General features: G+C 27.8%; 1 protein-coding gene across 1 annotated transcript in view; it reads right to left on the bottom strand.

The window, feature by feature from the left end:
• Positions 1-14,602: 14,602 nt before the first annotated feature.
• Positions 14,603-18,884, bottom strand: part of LOC142329292 (uncharacterized) — a 494,551-nt gene continuing 490,269 nt past the window's right edge. Inside the window, exon 4 of the mRNA XM_075373737.1 lies at positions 14,603-15,760. Coding sequence (XP_075229852.1) covers positions 15,570-15,760 — 191 coding nt within the window. The 3' untranslated portion in view covers positions 14,603-15,569. The remainder of the gene's footprint in view (positions 15,761-18,884) is intronic.

The raw sequence follows: 18,884 nt of genomic DNA, 5'->3' as shown, positions 1-18,884 counted from the left end.
TTGGGCTTCTTCGGTCTTGGTCCTTCAGAAAGCTTCATTTGGAATGACTGGATCTTCGTTTCATACCATAACCTTCCAACCAAGTTTTGGCACCTGTTATGACATATTGAGTAATTCTGAGTCATCAGCAATGTCAGCTAACAGTTGTTTGAGATGTTTATTTTATTGAAAATTCAAGTTTTAGAACAAATTTTCCTGTACTTGTTTCATATCCAACATCGTTTTAAATGAACCATTAGAGATTGACACCTCTTCAGAAACTTTTTTAATAGTGATTCGACTATTATCAATCACAATTTTCTTTAATTTTTTTTTTGTATTTTCATTCGTTGTTAGGATATTGTTGATGTGTTAGGATATCCAACTATTTTTTCGTCTTCAACGCCTTCTTGAAACAGTTTATCCCATTTAAAACCCTCTTGGCGTTGACATAACATTCTATCCAAAAACATTCTTTTACATCTTCACAAACTTTATTCTATTTTTAATGCAAATCCTTTGTTCTGTAACTTTTAAACGAAATATATCGCCACTCGCAGAAAAAAATACATCCTAATTATTCGGCAGCCAAATTCGAATTAATCTTCTAGATGGCTGAACATATTAATATATATTATACAAAATGCTGCCAACGCGTGGGAAATAATACAAATAGTTCAAAATACAGTGGTCAGAATTAAAAAAATCTTATTTTTTGATCACACCACCCTCATTTGATTATGATATCTTATACTAACTACCAATACAAATACTTACATATCTTTTACCTCTTGATCGTCTATTTTCTCTTCTTTTTCTGTTTAGCTTTCGGAACCACCTTCAGCATTACTTCAGAGGATGAATGACGATGATATGTGCGAGTGTAAATGACGTGTAGTCTTGTACAGTCTCAGGTCGACCATTCCTGTGATTGTGGTTAATCGAAACTCAACAACCAAAGAACACTAATATCCACGATCTAGTATTCAAATCCATATAAAAGTAACTGCCTTTACTAGGATAGTAAAGTTACCTACTTTAACTAATACTTTTAACTTTAAAAGTTAGTTACTTTTACACGGATTACTTTATCCCCTCTGGAGAATTCACAGCTAGACCGCATGAGATTTTTACTTACCATAACGCAATGACGGCTACCCGTCTTCGTTTGGAAGAAGCTCTGCAACAATCCTAAATAATTTGGGATAGGTACGCTACTGTAAATAAACGTTTTATTTACAGTACATTATAAAACACATATAGTTCATTGACCCTATATCAATTCAATATCATGTCTTCAATTATTTTTTCCTTTATACACTAGTTTTAACTCTGGTACTTGTTGTTAACTCTGGGAATCAGTAAATCAAGTCGTCGCATATCGATTCGGTAAGAAGCAGTCAAATTCCTTTTCATCATCCAATAAGGTGACTACGATAGTCGGGCCGAATTTACTGTAAACGTTCACATTTTAAGTAGGCCATATTTTTTATTAATTTCCATTTCTTCTAGCTTTAATGTCTGCCCGTAAGACTGATTGGTGTTAAATAGCTGACAGATATCTTTTGCGCTTTCCATCGTTATTAAGTACAACTACCGTCATACTACTACTACTGCTTGCTAATGATGTTGGCGCGTGAACGGTATTGCTTTTTATAGGAGTGCTGATAACGCCTTGCCAACCAGCACCTAGCCGATAGGCTTGGCGACTGCTACCACCTCCTCGATACCCCTTATCAGGCAGCACCAAGCTAATGTTGCTCAACTCACCTGGATATTGCGACTGATGAAATCACCGCTGCGAGTATAGTATGTCACTCTCACAAGCAGTACAGTATATCGCTCCTTATTTGGTAGTTTATGAACAATTACTCATCACATTTCAACAATATCAATATTTTTCATTTAACTTTGTGTAAGGTGAATGTATGTATAGTTTGGTAGTGAACAGTGGTGCTTGTTACATGACTAAATAAACCTAGATATTATATGTAACCGTTCATTAAGCAACTGGTCCTTTTCTATTCACCAAATACCTGTGCAATATCATGTATTAATTCATCGAACGTCAGGAATGATCTTATCTTTGCTTCTGGGAAGGCTGCTTGATATCGGCATGCATGCTGATTATATTTTTTATGTTTTGACGCACGAGGTCTATTTGAAAGCCATACTTTTTGCAAAAAGATACCAAGTTATTGTTGCTCATGGTTTGTAAATTACCGTCGTTGTCGTCGTCTGGTAAAATTGAATCTATGTCTACATCCAACGAAATTATATCCTCACCAATGGTATCCCATCATGATTTACTTACAATATTTAACTTCCTGGTACATCAATCTATAATATTTAAATCGGCATTATAGTTTACATATTGTATATTTACCAGTGTATTAGAAGTAGATACTCCATCCCGAGCCTTAGCCGCAGATAGGCTAACATTAATTACCTTTCACCCTACACAGTTTAAAATCTTTCATTTTTAGATTCAGCCCTCCACAGGCTAACATTAATTACCTTTCACCCTAGACAGTTTAAAATCTTTCACTTTTAGATTCATAAGATATCATTTCGGTCTACCTTTGCAGTACGCAATTTGTAATGGACGCGAAAAATCTCTCTTTTATCATTTATTCGTATTGCTGAAGATATATTGATAAGGAATCCAAAATGGTTTCCAACCTAAAAAAGGAATCCAACCTTGTAAAATAAAAAGCTTTTAGAAACGAATTTAATAACGTCAGGTCTAGGAACTGCGTACCGTATTTTGATACATGTTCTGATGCTTTCATCTACCTTAGCCATTGTTACGTCATCCAGTTGTGATTTACTTAAATTATTTAACTCCATGGTATATCTGTAATATTTAAATCGGCGTTATAGTTTATTTACTACTCATATTTTGTGCTGTTACTGTTTCGATAATCTATTTAAGTTCCGCCCCAACCCACGAGCCCTAATGTGTACTGAGTTCCGCTCTAACACCCCAGTGCGCTAGTGTCTTCATCTAGTTCATATCTTACCCGCAAGCGCTAGTGTCATCATCTAATTCGTATCTCAATCAACAACGCTAGCGTCTCGAGCCCTTTTTTTATTTTTCTGTTTAGCCTCCGGAACCACCGTAAGGTATTACTTCAGAAGATGAAATGTATGAATGTAAATGAAGTTTAGTTTTGTACAGTCTCAGGTCGACCATTCCTGAGATATGTGGTTAATTGAAATCTAGCCACCAAAGACACCGGTATCCACGATCTAGTATTCAAATACGTATAAAAGTAACTTTACTAGCCTTTGAACCTAAGAACACTAGACTTCGAAAGCTGATTTGCGATGACGAGGTCACCAGTAGACTAACCCGGAGGGTGACGTCTCGAGCTGCAGTTAACAACTGCTGCTCTGACGCGTCACGCAACCTTCAACAACGGGCGACACTTCGCCCGTAAATGGGGTTCCTCCGACTCACCGATATAAAAAAAAACACCGGACCTAGGTAAGATATATAATTTAGATCAGCGGCAGGCAACGACAACTACTCTGTCGTCACATGGACTTATGCTCTTACACCTGACCCTAATAAAATACTAGATTTAGATCGGGTGAAGTGGTGAGACGCTTCCACCCGAACCTATTAAAATATATGCTTTATATCTAGGCAGATAGACCGGCTTGAGGCACCCTGCATGTGACGTCACATCCCAGGTGTCCCACTCGATCCGACGGCCTGTGATCTTGAACTGCGCTTGAATCGTTATATATATCCTACTCACCATTATTCAATTCGTTAAATTTTCTGAGTAATTTGTAAGTTTGAGAAAAATTCAGCCTTTTATGCAGTCAAAAATAATTCAGCGTAATCTTGACAGTAAAATTACAGCTATCACCGTAATCTATCAACTGGGATTTTCCAAAAAAATAGTTAAAAACTTCCATTAGTTGTTTTAAAGTTTCCTAACAATTTATTAAAAGATCCGTAATATTTTTTGGGGGTTATTAAATTCTTAGAGAAAATTGATTTAAAACGCTTATTTTATTTAGAAATCACTTACCATTAATTTTTGTTTATATCAAATTATATTTACAATCGGTATCGTAGATTAGAAGCGTAAGTAAATTTTATCGCAATAAAGTTATAAAGGAGTTTCTCAGAAACACCTATCAGGTAGCGTTAAGTATGATAAAGTCCAGCTAGTAATGAACTAGAAATCATAATAATCTCCAGTACTAAGAATAAAACTACAACGTAAAAAAAAATAAAATAGCAACATAGGAACAAATGCCATTAAAAACATAAACATGTGGATGATGCTCAAGTTAAGAGAAGCCTCGTTTTATCATTATTAGATTGCTAGATCCAATACATGTACCCGGTTTAATTGACTTGCATCTTCCCCGTTGTCTAAGAACTTAACAGCTATATAGTTTACGTGACCGTTAAGCCTTACATTTTTTTTGTACTCGGTTGCAAATCGATCGACCATTAAAAATAAAAAATTTGATTTTTTAATATTAAGAAATAAACTTATGATGCTTCTTTTATGGAAGTGTGATTTTTTATATCACCCATTATAAAATGGTTATTAAACTTCGTGTTTGGTCGAACCATAATTTTTATAAAATATATAATATAAAGTTATTTGTTGTATTTATAAAATGTTATTCACTTACTATGGAATTGTTCATCAAATCTACCCAATGTATTTTTTTAAACTTACTTTTTATGATTTTTTTTAAAAGTTGAACCACATTTTGTCATGCTTAATTAATTAATCAATTAGATTAACTATTATTTGAAGAAAAAAACAGCAGATTTAAGTATAAATATCTCAATTACACTAATTGGAAAAGGGTCAAATAATAAAAAAAAATAAATAAACACACAGTAATATCATTTTTATATAATATCAACAAAAAAAAAAAAATAATAAAAATTAAATCTAAAAAGAGTAAAGTTAGAATTTAATATTAAGTACAATTTAAAAAAAAAAATAATGACTGGTTGTTTTTTTTTGTTTTGTATTTTTATCATTTAATTTTAATTAATATAATAATTACCTATTTAACAATAATTTTATTATAAAAATACTTAAAAAAATCTATATATACAACAAAAAAATAGTTAAATTAATAATATTAATAATAGAAAAATACGAATTCTTAAAACATTTATTATATCAACGAATTATTCAAATTTTATTATTTCTTTTTTTGTAACAATGATAATTATATTTAACATAATACTTTACAAAAAAATATTTACTTCACATAAATATTTATAAAAAAATATATCATATTATTAATTATATTCTAAATATTGCATCCTATCACTACATAATAATATAATTAAACAATTAATTGTACTTTATACAAAACACTTCGTTATTTTTTTTATTTTTATTTATCATTATTATTAAATACACTACATATAATCGTATAATTTTAATGTATATATATATTTAGTCACAGATATAATTTGATTATGGTTTTCAGACATTTATACAAAAAATATATATATATTTTTTTTAATACAAAAAATACGTATGAGTGATGTTTAGAAAAATAGAATATAAATTTATGGTTTTTTTAAACGGGATGGTATTTACAATTATGTAAGCCGAGTGATTACAATCTTGCTGGAGTACGTTAATATTTACAAAATGGCTTTCCATACATAGTAATTAATACAATCGAACTGCTTAATAAATTAATTAATAAATTTTATTAACATTTAACAGAGAAATGTATTTTTACCACGAAAATCCAAGTGATTATTATTATAATATATATAAAATTCAGGTTTTTCATATATATTATATATATATATATATAACATCTCAGATGATAGAAATAAAGTTTTGATTCATTTAAATTTGTTATACTTTAAATCCTACACTCTATTCTATTGAAACAGGCCAACGATAAGCTCATAATTCAGTTTTAAAAAAAATCAAAATTTTTATTCTTTTCATTTGAAATGTATCTTTTAGAACACCGTTGTAATATTTCTAAAACATTCTACTTCTACCTGCACTACTTTATCGTATATATAATAAAGAAAAAACAGTGTAACTTAACTAGTTCGAGTTCGATGGTATTAATTTTACATATAAGCTAAACAAATTTGAATTAGTTATAATAACTGCAATACGTATTTAAGTAATTTATTCGAAATCAACAGGGAAAATGAAAAATATAATTAAAACAAAGTTCACAAAAAAATAACCACAGTTTTAATTATACATTGAATATTAAAATTAAAAAAGTAACAAAATAACTATATTTTCAATAACAAAAATAAATACAGTATTATATATATTATTTGTGCTTTATGTATTATGTATGAGTGTGAATGTGTATGTGTGTGAGCGTGCGGGCAAGTGTATATAGGTTTTCTAGCAAAAATATTAAAATTATAGCGAATGAGAGAGGAAAAAGATAATTAAAAAAAAATATATCTTAAAAATTTGAATGAATGTACCTTACTATAAATAAAATAAAAAAATATTTAAAGCTATAACAAAGCAATTTAATAACGAAATATAACTTACTATTACTTAAAAATTAACAATATTCAAAAGTAGGTAAACTTAAAATAAAGTATAAATAAATGATTTATATTTTTTTTTAAATATATATATTATAGAAGAAAAATTACAATATATTTATAAAATTTTTAAATAAAAATATTTTAACACAATAATCAATACGTTAAAAATACACGTTTACTAATTTACATATCTAGTTCGACGATCATATCTTTAGAAAAATAATTTTTAATAAGAAGGCAGCTGTTAATGACTTTTAAAAAAAATAAATTACTTATTGTACAACATTAAAATAAGGCACAATAGGCCGTTTTATAAATAACGTCCATTTATACTAATATAAATATAGATATATTTCAAATATTAAAAGTTTGTAAACAATATAATAATTAGGATATTAAAAAAAGTTTTTTGGAATATAAAGTAATTTTATAAAACCTTTTAAGTAAGTTGGTGGATCGAATGTAAGATTTGATTGGTAGTTTACTTTATTGGTGAAGACGGGGCGTGCGTGATCTAGTTACGATTCTTTTCAACCTTTGGCTAAACTGTATTGTCAATTATCTTTTTTTTAAAATAGGGTACAAACTTTTTAAAAGAAAGAATGAATAAATGACCTTAATAAATTAAACTGTTAAAATAAATATATATATATATATATTTTTCATTAAATATTAATGTATTTAAAATGCTATACTATTGAAAAAATGTTACAAATTAAACAGTAAAAATGTTACAAGAATTATGATATGAAAATATTCTGTCTAGGTTACAGTAAATAAATAAAATTTGGCACAGAATTCACAAAAAAAAATAAATAAATAAATAACTATAAATAAGTAAACAATTTATTCTTTATTTTTACTAATTACTGCAGATTTTTTCATTTAAACGGCTATAAAAATTTTTCTGATATAAACAAGAGATTGTTTGCATTTTATGTCATTGAAAAATTATATAAATAAAATAATAAAATTTGTAAGAATGAGCTCTTACAATTCATAAAATAAGTACTGTACTCATATTTACGTTTTATAGAATACTGCGAAAAAATCATAAGAATATTTTAGAAATTAATTTCTGAATAATTTATAAATTTTATTTTTCTTAAATATATTTAAGATAAAACTAATTAAAAAAAAAAAATCATTGCAATTTGCAAGTAGGCATTACAATTTAAAGGCACTTATTAAGATTTCTTTTTGTTCCATTCTCAACACATTCAACCTAATAAAATAGATTCAAAAATTAACAAAAAAAAATAGGGTATAATTTACAATAAAATACCTGCAGCTTTTCTTAGAGAATGGTGAAATAACTTTGAAGGTCTAACACACTTTTTAATGAGCCAAAAAAATTAACAAAATATTACAACGTAGTTGTGATAAACATTATAATGTATTTGTCTGTTCTAAAATAACCTCATAATTATTTTTTTTTTTAAAGACATTGTTTTATGAATGAAAAATATGAATAATACTTGTTAAAATACTTTACTTATTAAATAATACTTTATAAAATATGAATAAATAAATTTTCCGTAAATTTATTAGTGATATTTTTTTAAATAACTAATAATAATATTGTACAATTATATTATACAATTATCTAATTTATTCACAATAATTTATTAATAAAATTTAATAATTAGAATCATACATTTTATTTTTATTTGTACCAAAATATACTAATTTATTTATTAGCTACATTACCATTTGTTTTAAAAAGATGTGTAACAATTAATTAATAGTTATAAAAAAAAAACTCGAGGCACGCACCTGTTTACTAGTTCACGACTGCATTTCCGGTTATTCGATTGTGTTTCCGGAAGCGCGTTTGAGTTCTTTTATAAACTATTAGGCGTATAGCCTAGTACTGTTTTATGCTCTGTTAAACGTGTCACAAGCACAATTACATTACATTATCATTTAAAATCATTCTTTTAACGTTTCCTATAATAAAAACTTGAAATACATACAAAACTTACACATTAACTTATCTATTTTATTATCTTTTTCCTAATGTTTGACATAAATAGATAAAACGGTTAAAAAATCGTAAAATTTTACTTTATTTTCTTAAAATCGTAGCGTTAAATTAGGCAGTATATTATTGTTTAATAAAATTAAGAAAAATGATTTTAAGCCATCTCTTTCCTATGCATCTATTCAGGATAATTAATTAAAATAAGGGTGCAACCCAAACGTCCATAAAAACGCAAGAAAGACATACTAAATTCATTTAATCTAATATAATAATTTATGTATTACTCATCAAAATTTTAAAATCTCAGTAGACACCCGAGGTAGATGGATCACTGGACCGAAGAATGTCTTCTTGTTAACTAAGACGCCCTGTCGCAGGACGCAATCTCCTACATTTTGCCACTGTTGATGCCAGTACTTTTTTAGATACCCGTGGCAGAATCACGGCATATATAAGTGTTACGCTTTCTTAAATTTGACGAGTAATACTAATTATTTTATTACTACCATATATTCCAAGGCTAAATTCGTAAAAGTTTAGTCTAGGTTAAGACTTTATAAATAAAATATATATGTGCGTGCTTTTAATAGTTAAAAAAAAAAATTATTTATTACAAATGCTCTAATTTTGATACAGCATTAATTTCCGTACTTGCCAATAGATCTCTCTAACAGACATTCTTTTAAAATAATCACTAAATGCTCCTAGTTCATAACACTGTTTTCCGCCATATAAAAGACACATCTAGATGTAGGATACAGGCTACATTTATTCTGTGCAGATGGGTACCAATAGAGTCATGGCCAGATATCCTGAACACGGCCACACTCTTGCTTCTAGCACTGTTAGGTATAATAGCTTCTTTTTCTACCAGTGAAGAACATGTTTTATTTTAACTACACGTCAGGAAATATTTGTCGAGTAGAAATTTTGAGTTTCTTGTTAATAAAGAGCTTTGCTGAATTATAAGATGACGCAAAATTGTGTCTTATTTTGCCAAAATCTCGGGACTGTTCATTTCCACGTATATATATATTTTCACATAAGATGGAATCCACTGAAAAATCACTTCCCTTTCCTGCAACTTAAAGAGCTTTGCTGAATTATAAGATGACGCAAAATTGTGTCTTATTTTGCCAAAAGCTCGGGACTGTTCATTTCCATGTATATATATATTTTCACATAAGATTGGAATCCACTGAAAAATCACTTCCTTTCCTGCAACTTACAGCTATATAATCGAAATCCGTTTATCTAAGATCTTTGATTGAATTACAATAAAATTTTTTTAGATTTATTAAAAATAAATAAATAAAATAAACTCTAAGTAAAATAAATTATAAGAACAAAATTGGAAAAAATATTTACAAAAATTAAATAAAAAATTTCGAGAGTTTTCAGATAAAACCAGGAGGAAAAAGGGGAAGAGAATTTTCCTATAGAGAAACGAAGTTAGTCAAGGATGAATGAGTACTGCGAAACAAAATGCGGAGTAAACTTGTTTATTAATGCGATCCGTAGATGATCCGAACGAAACAAAAAAAACTTAACTACTTTAACTGGTTTCTAATGAATATATTTATACTACCTATTAATAATGGACGTAATACACATATCTATTAGAATTGAACCAAAACAATTTATCTTCATTGGAGGAAAATCACAGCGATAGTGATCAATAAAGCTAGGAAGCATTAATAACGTACGTGTTAGTGATGTAATATTCCTTACAAACGCTAGGCTGACACCTTGGGATTAAAAATAGTTCTATTCCTAAAATTGAGTTTTATTAATACATCGTTAAGAGATTTATAACAAAAAATCGAACAATTATTGTGCATTTCAATATAAAGAATTCTTAAAAAAGAGATATGTTCATTGATTATAGATGTTAGTAAAAGTTCTTTTTCTATATTTTTCGATATAAAAGATAAAAAAATTTTTTTAGCACATAAGTTCTCAAGTGATTATCAAAAGACAGATTCCTTAGTAAAATGAATCACATTATGCTAGTGTGTATGTTTACTTTTATAATTATATGAGATTTTTTTTGTTACACGTATAAAATTGCGGTAGTTCACGTAGTAAAACGTTCTTTCCGACACAATAAATTAGGCTACTATTATTCAGTCTAAATTATATTTCCTTTTGAAAATTACATAACAAAAATATATGACATAAATATTAATTTAAATTCAAATGTTTTAATAATACAATTATTAAAAATAATTTTAATTAGGAAATAATTAAATAAACAAATTAAGTTACTTACGTTTAATAGCTTAAGTGGAATTATTATTTCAAATCCTTTAGATAAAATAAAATAGTTAACCAATTGTTAACTAATCCCGTTAAGAAAATATTTCATCCAAAATATATGTTATGTTTTAAACCGTAGTAGACGACCTGACATGAGACAAAAATGGTATAGCCATTATCAAACAACATTATAAACAACCCATGTCAGGCTTATGAAAAAATTATTTTGTTTTACTCCAAAATAGCACATGATTATTCAATAATATATGTAACAATACATTATTCAACAAAAACCGAGATGCAGATATAGGGTTATTACAAATATTCCGATAACAAACATGAATAACTCATGTTTGCCGATCTCCGTGGAGGAATCGTATCGTCTCGGTTCTTCATCAGGAGGTTGCGGGATCGAATAACCGGTCACTCATGACATTTTTCATACGCTATAAGATTCCATTTCCATATCCCCACGCATAAGCTTCAAGCTTGTGTGGTAATATTATCGAGCAAAAATAAACAATAACACTCAGATACATGAAATATAAATGGAAAGGAAAACTAAAAAATACTGAATGATTTGGTACAGCTGTTGTGTAATGATTGATTTAGTCACGAGGGCGATAGAAAATGGTTGCCGACAAAGACAGGAAGGCTTTTTGTTTGCTGAATTTTCACGCCTGCTGAGCCGCCCATAGGTGATAGGCAAGATTGGCAACTGCTTACGGCGGAAAAATTTAGGAGCGGCAAAACCGCCTGAACTAGAGCGCAAAAAAATAAATACAACCCACAAAAATATATTTCGATTACTTTAATCTAGAAAATAATATTTACTATTTATTAATACAATAATATTATTATTGTACTAGTTTTGTTTATTGTTTTAAAAGTATTTTAATTATCTCTGAAAGTAGTATGTATTAGTAAGTTCGTTGTCAGTTCATTAAAAATGTAAAGTTTGTTTTTCAGTGAAACAATTTTCTGTAAATCTGTATATCGTCTTAATTCAATTATGTCTCTTAAAGTTTTTTTTTGAAGCTTAGGGAGCGGGATTTTTTGGGTTTGCCTACGGCGGCAAAAACGCTAGGCCTGACCCTGACGTTTGCCAGTTTGTTTTCACTGTACAACGTAATTTTAAAAGGAAGTTCGGTTACTGGGTCCCAATGGATGTTTTGTCAAACAACATGTCTATCGGCTACCTTTACAACCATCCATCTAGGAACTTAGTGTTCGCATTATAGATGCCATTTCAATATTAGAACGTGTATGGCAGGAATTAGACTATAGGCTCGATGTATGTCGCGTGACACAAGGACCTCACATTGAGGACATGTGATACGGTGTTGTGAACCAAATATAATGCAAAACCTTTTGAGTTTCCCTTTCCGTTAAAGCTACTTTTATATAACTGACTATTATTAAACGTGCGTTATTCAAGTTTGTAATCGGAAAGATCATTTGTCTGTATATATAAGAAATAAATAATTTTATTTTTTATTTAATTACTTGCAAAAATCTGTTTAAACGTAAAAATTTCCAGGATACTGAAACAAATTTATAAAATACTTATAGTTAAATTAATTGTTTATATAGTAAAAAAAAAGATAAATTAATATAATATTTTTAGTTTTAAATCCTCAAATCAGACTAATCTGTAATAATATTTTTTTTAAGCAGGAAACTACATTAGAATATTAAAAAAAAGTTTAGCTAAAATTTGTCTTTTTTGTACAGATCGGAATATTATTTACTTTAATTTAAATTACTCGTACTATAAAATCTTTTTTTTTAATATCATTTTCTATTTATAACAATTATATTAAGAAAAACAAATTATCGGTGGTCAATACAAATATAAAGCCTACTGGAAGATCAGGTACAGTTAAAAAAATGTCTATCTTTTTTACTCTTTTTATAATTAAAAAAAAAAATCGAAATTAAATTTTTAAACATTCCATTTTTTTCAATTTCAAACATTTTATCTTTAATTAAGTTTAATTAATAAAATTTTTAATTACATAAAATGCATTTAACACTAAGTATATTATTTTAATACATAAAGCTCATTTAATAAATAAATAAATAAAAACTAATTTAAATAGTAATACCCAAAATTCCCTCACCAACAAAAACAAATTTTTGTCATAAGAAACATTTTAATATACATTTAAAATTTATAAATATATACGTATATTTATAAAACAGCATAAAAATAAAAAATAAAATATAAACAGATTTTGTTACATTAGATAAAAAATAATATGTTATAACTACAACTTATTATATTCTATTAGTTTTATTTAGGGTAAAGCTCCTAATTTATGAACGCATTTATTTATATTTTAAATATTGACACAGCCCCAAAAAAATTAATTTTATTATAATAGAAAAGAATACAACGTTAACAAAAAATAAATTAATAACTAATAAAATAAAATATGATATAGTATTTTAATAAACATAAAAAGTTTAAACGTCACTAATAAATGCATTTTATTGTATTAATATAAAGTTAATGTAGAATTGAATGTAACAATAAACAAAAATAAAATTGAATAGTTGTTAAAATAAATTGCTAAAACTAAAAACTTGTAACTTAAAAATTATTTTTATATAATGATAAAATATAAAAAAAAGTAAAGAAAACCAATAAAATAATAACAATATACGCACATGTAACACGGGAAAGTGTACAATTTACTCAGCTGTGGCAACAGCGTTTGTTTATTTTTTATCGTTTAGTGTCTGTGGAAAAGAGCAGTAAATTAGTTTTGTTTATAATTATTGATTATTTGGATTTAATAACTTTTTTATGTGGATTAAGTAATGGCTGTAGACAATCTGATAAGAATTACACAGAAAAAACTGGTTACTCTCAGGAATATCTCATTAAATGCTATTCGTGGAAAAGTACTGAGTGATACGGTTTCCCCTAGCCTTTTTCACTTTATTGATTTTTTTTTTGCATGTTTGCACGGTAAGCCGCCGAAATTACATAATTTCTAACCATACAAGCAAATCCTTTGCTCTGTTCACCGTAGGGTTTTCCAGACTACTGAACATGTTATTCTTATATAAGGCAACTGAAAATACAGCCTTTTAATAATAAAACATTCTTCATTTTATAATTCGGTAATGTTATAGGAAAGTTAATAACGTAATAACGTGTATATCTTTCACGAGATACCAGGTTCGAATGTCGATCAGGCATGATATTTTTCGCACGATAGAACTCTCCACACCATCAGACTGTCATTTCACAGTGGTTTTTGATTTACTGCTAAAGAAATATATATTTCTACGTCACAAACCGATCAAAAACTTCTTCACAGCATGATGGATTATACTTACGGTATTGCAAAGTTATCGCTGACCAGTCTGTCTACAACCAAAGGAGAATTTTTACTTTTTAGCGAATGAAGTTGTAGTCGTATTCTAATATTTTTGTTGAAACGTAAATTCAATTAATACATCAGCAAAGTTAATTGTACACTTTTTCTCGTAATATTTAATAACTATAATGTACATTATATTAAACACTGATAAATGTCTTTGGAAACTTACACAAACTACCTATATTGCATTATTTCGTAACTCATATATCTAGAGCATTTTTCATTATAAATTAATATTTATACACAAAATATATATATATTAAAAAGATAAAATAAACAACATTGTCTATATAAAAATGATCATTATACTAAAACTTATAATTAAAACAACTATTATCACTCTGTCTTTTTTAAAAAAAGAACAAGAAAAAAGACAACATATTTTTACATAACAGACTATTTTATTATAGTCTACAGTCCATTTAAGTAAAAGTGCACAAAATTATATACGAATCGGTTCATAAAGAAAGGGTCTCATTCATATATTTTATAAGATTTTAATATAAATTTATCCTCATTTTATGGTAAAAGACTTCATTTTTTTGAAATGCATTTAAAACTTATTTATTTCCATTAAAAAATATCTGAATCTTGTTAATTTAAGACCATCATGTTGGCAATCTTGCGTATAAGCCGTTTACTAATCCAGTTTATTATTTTTAAATTTCCGCTTTTCTATACCTTTACTACTTTACAAGTTGTATATACCCTCATATTATATTAATATTGATAAAAAAAACTCTCATCCTCGAAGTCTATGATCCCTGTGTTCAAAAATCATAAATTCATCGGTTAAAAATTTTGTATTGTAAAAAAAAGTAAGGTTACAACGTGTCTGTAGCTTTGAGGGAAATTTATTGTTTCAAACTTGTTGCTTCTGCGTGAAAGGGAGGTCCAAATGAAGAGAACATATCTAGGTTTGGAGGGGGGTCAGTATGTAGATTGGTTATTAATTTTTTTTAAATTGTTTAATTACAATCCTAAATTTTTTATCTTGGAGCTTGTGCATTGGAAATGTTGATTCCATAAGTACGTAAGATTTTTAAATCGTATGAAGGGTCATTACATCATACATGATTTTTATCTTTTAAAGATAATACAGCAGGAAATAATAAAACTAAAACGTTTTTCCTATAAAAGTGGAAGCAACTTCAACCTTAAAGAAAATTAAATTTATAAATATTTGTAGCCTGCAGTTTTATAGTTTCAGTTTATTAATTTTAATGTATTTCTATTATTATTGTTAGATGAAAAATTAAAAAAAAATAATTTTTTTGATTAATTGACTACTTCCGCTATGGACCGATTCATATGTAACAATATGTTATTTGACTGGAATACGTACAACAAAATATTTATATTTATGTTTTTTTTTTAATATTAGTTTTTTCCAAAACAATAATTTCAATCACTTAGGTGTTTTTGGAAGATGACGTTTCATATGAAGTGCTAAATGATCCGAACGGGCAAAAGATCGTTCACAGATGGCACATTTAAATGGTTTAGCACCTGTGTGTTTTCTATAATGACGTGTTAACTCATCGGATCTTGCAAAACGCCATTCGCATTCAGGCCATTGACACTTGTACGGCTTTTCTCCTAAAACAGAAAAATAAATAAATAAAGTTAAAAAAATTAAATAAATAAAATTATTAGCATATTAATAATATATTATTAATTATTAATATATATATATATATATATATATATATATATATATATATATATATTTCATACATACAGATTCGAACATAAAAGTTAATCTAATTTTGGCTTTATTTATAACTGAAATAAAACATCTATTTTTGGGGAGTATTTAAATTTTTACTTTGTCTGTAAATATATATATATAACTTTTCGGTTGGTTGTTAAAATAGCAAGAACACAAAATATTCAGATCCAAATAAGTCACTAGGCAAATAAACGAAATAATTATAAATACGTAGATAAAAATATTTACAATACAAATATTTCATATTGTAATTTTTCAGATAAAAACAACCATTTTACAATATTATGATGTTATTACTTTTTGTTGTTTGTTTTTGTTTTCTGTAGAGGGAGGAAAAAGCTCTGACAGCCGCCGCTAGGCCCGCTCTGAGGCAGTGCAGGGCTCCACCCGCTAAAAAAACTTACCCATCTAGTCACGCAGGGACCGAAACCAATCCCTATGGCATGTACTCAGCCCCCGCATTCTTCTATCAGATTCGAAACGACCCCGTGGCGTCCCGTGGGGGTGACTGACGTACGGCGACTCCGGAGAGCCCCCGCCGACTACCCCTAAAGGCTGGCCACTAATCATTCATCTTCGGACTCCGTGCCTCGGTTCATCCGTTGATCCATATTCTGTCGAATTCTCTCCTCGTGCGCCTTTCCACGTATCATGATATTATTACTTAAAATAAAACAAAATACAAAATAATATCAGCCGCCTTCAATGCCAGCCTTTATCAAATGCAGCTAAAAAAACACCGGAAGGACATATATCGAAATATTAATCAATCTATGTAGTTTTTGCTGAGCGTTGATGTCTCAGTCAGTCAGGACAAATTGCTTCATATTTACAGATAAAATAATCATAAGAATGACCAAAACAAAAAATACTGTCATAAAATTTAGTTATAAATAATTAATAATATTATCTGTTATTAATAATTAAAAAAAGGCGTAAAATTACATACTGCATAATTTTTGTTATCCACTTTTAAAAATGTGTCAGTCATATATCGACTGTTTATTATTCAATTTAGACAAATGGTGTGTCATTTTGTTTAAAATAAAAAGGCTCAACATTTTATCTAATAAAACATAATTCGATAAAATTAATATTTTCGGAATTGCTAATGATTAAAAAATTTTAATGACCACCATTTTGAAATTTTCAAACTTATTTACTTTGTAGATGTTATTAAAATTTTAGATGTCAGAATGTCATTAAGCTACCTAAATCCGTTTTAAAGATGTAAATTTTTATTGAAAAAACAAATAATGGCGATCAGAGGAATATGAAGCGATTTAGGTCATTTATTCTCTTGAACGTTTAAGGTTATTTTGATATTAAAAAACCGATCTTGTAAGTTTGGTTAATACCTCTCAGTACATTCTGTAAAATCTAAGCTGACCCGAATTCAGAAATTCTATAATGGAGAAAGTGTAGTAGCTTCAAACAAAAGTACGATTCCAAAAACTACTTAAAAATAACAGTCAACATTCAAAACTAATTATTCGAAATGGATTATAAATTCACCAACCGTATATATTCTACGTAAAAACAAAAACATATAATACCGATAACTACTTGGAAATTCCAATTAAGAAACCGGATGTTTGGTGAACTTTACTTGTTTGCTTAAAACTAGTACAATAACATATCACGAAAAATAGTAGAAAAAGTAGAATTTTTTGTTGATATATTTCAGTGTACTATTCAGTCATTTATTACGTAGTATTTACTGTTATTTTCAAAAACAAATTAATAACCATTTACATATTTAATTTATTTGTTTTCAAGGAACACTCTCTGCAAACATATTTGTTTTAAATTTTTCTAATACACGTAATGTGTATTTTTATCTTATGAAATAATAAGTTAACAATTAATGAATGTTATCAAAGTTTATAGAAAACCAAATGCTCACCATAAAATGTAAATAAATTTTACATTACAAAAAAAAGTAGAAGGTAATTTTGTTGTAATTTATTTATTGTAAATGATTATTGTAACTATGTTGTATAAAATGATTAAAACATAACCTAACCGTATAAATGCAATTAAATATTTAAATATAATATTAAATAAATAAATAAATATAATATTTAAATAAATATTATATTATTATTTTCGAATTCTCCCACTAAATGGAAGACGTTAAGCAAATAACTCAACTTTCCTTTCGGTTCTTGTTGCTCCAATAAGTGTTCATTCTTTCCGAGAAAGCTTGTTTACGCTCTTCCGACCACTTTGGTCTATACTGTTTTTGTTTTGGTTGCTCTGATGTAACTTTATTTTATTTATTTTAATTTCTTCAACTTCAAGTGTTCTTTTTATTTTTATATATATTATTTATTTTTATTTTTATATATTTTATATATTTTTTTTTAATTATTAAATATTTTAATGCAATTAAATATTTTTTTTTATATTTTAATATTTTAAATATTTTTTGTATAAATGAAATTTAATTTTTTTTTTTCACTTTTAATAGTGTCATTAGCCGGGGTAGTCAAAAATACAACTGTGGGTTGTTTCTGATCCCGGATTATACACATACAACTTAAATTAAAATATTTATCATTTTATTTAAATATAATATTTTTTCGTTTATTTAATTTAACGATTCTAACTAAAGCGTGGGCGCATACCGTATTTACCTGGCGCGGTGTGGCGGTACTAGCGGCGACGGTCGGCACTAACTAAACTAATGTAATTTCACAACTTACATTGAATAAATTTCTCTTATACGGTCGGCAGACTTGCGTAACCGCGAGGCTTAACGTGCGCGGTACCGAATAACCGGGCGATCCAGTTCGAAACCCAGCCAGAACAAGTTAATATTTTACAATTTAAATATTCATTTATTTAATTCTACCCCTCACCTTTGACATCACAACTTAGCTGACGAGTACAACATTTTTTGAGGTGGAGGGTACGATTTTTCAAAACTTTAAAAAAAAAAAATTGTTATTTTTGAATTGTTAACAAATGTGCCTAAGAAATATATGA

The sequence above is a fragment of the Lycorma delicatula genome, chromosome 8 (assembly GCF_047948215.1).
Source record: "Lycorma delicatula isolate Av1 chromosome 8, ASM4794821v1, whole genome shotgun sequence".
NCBI lineage: Eukaryota > Metazoa > Arthropoda > Insecta > Hemiptera > Fulgoridae > Lycorma > Lycorma delicatula.
The sequence above is the reverse complement of the archived record's forward strand: the minus strand, read 5'-3'. Positions and strand labels throughout refer to the sequence as shown.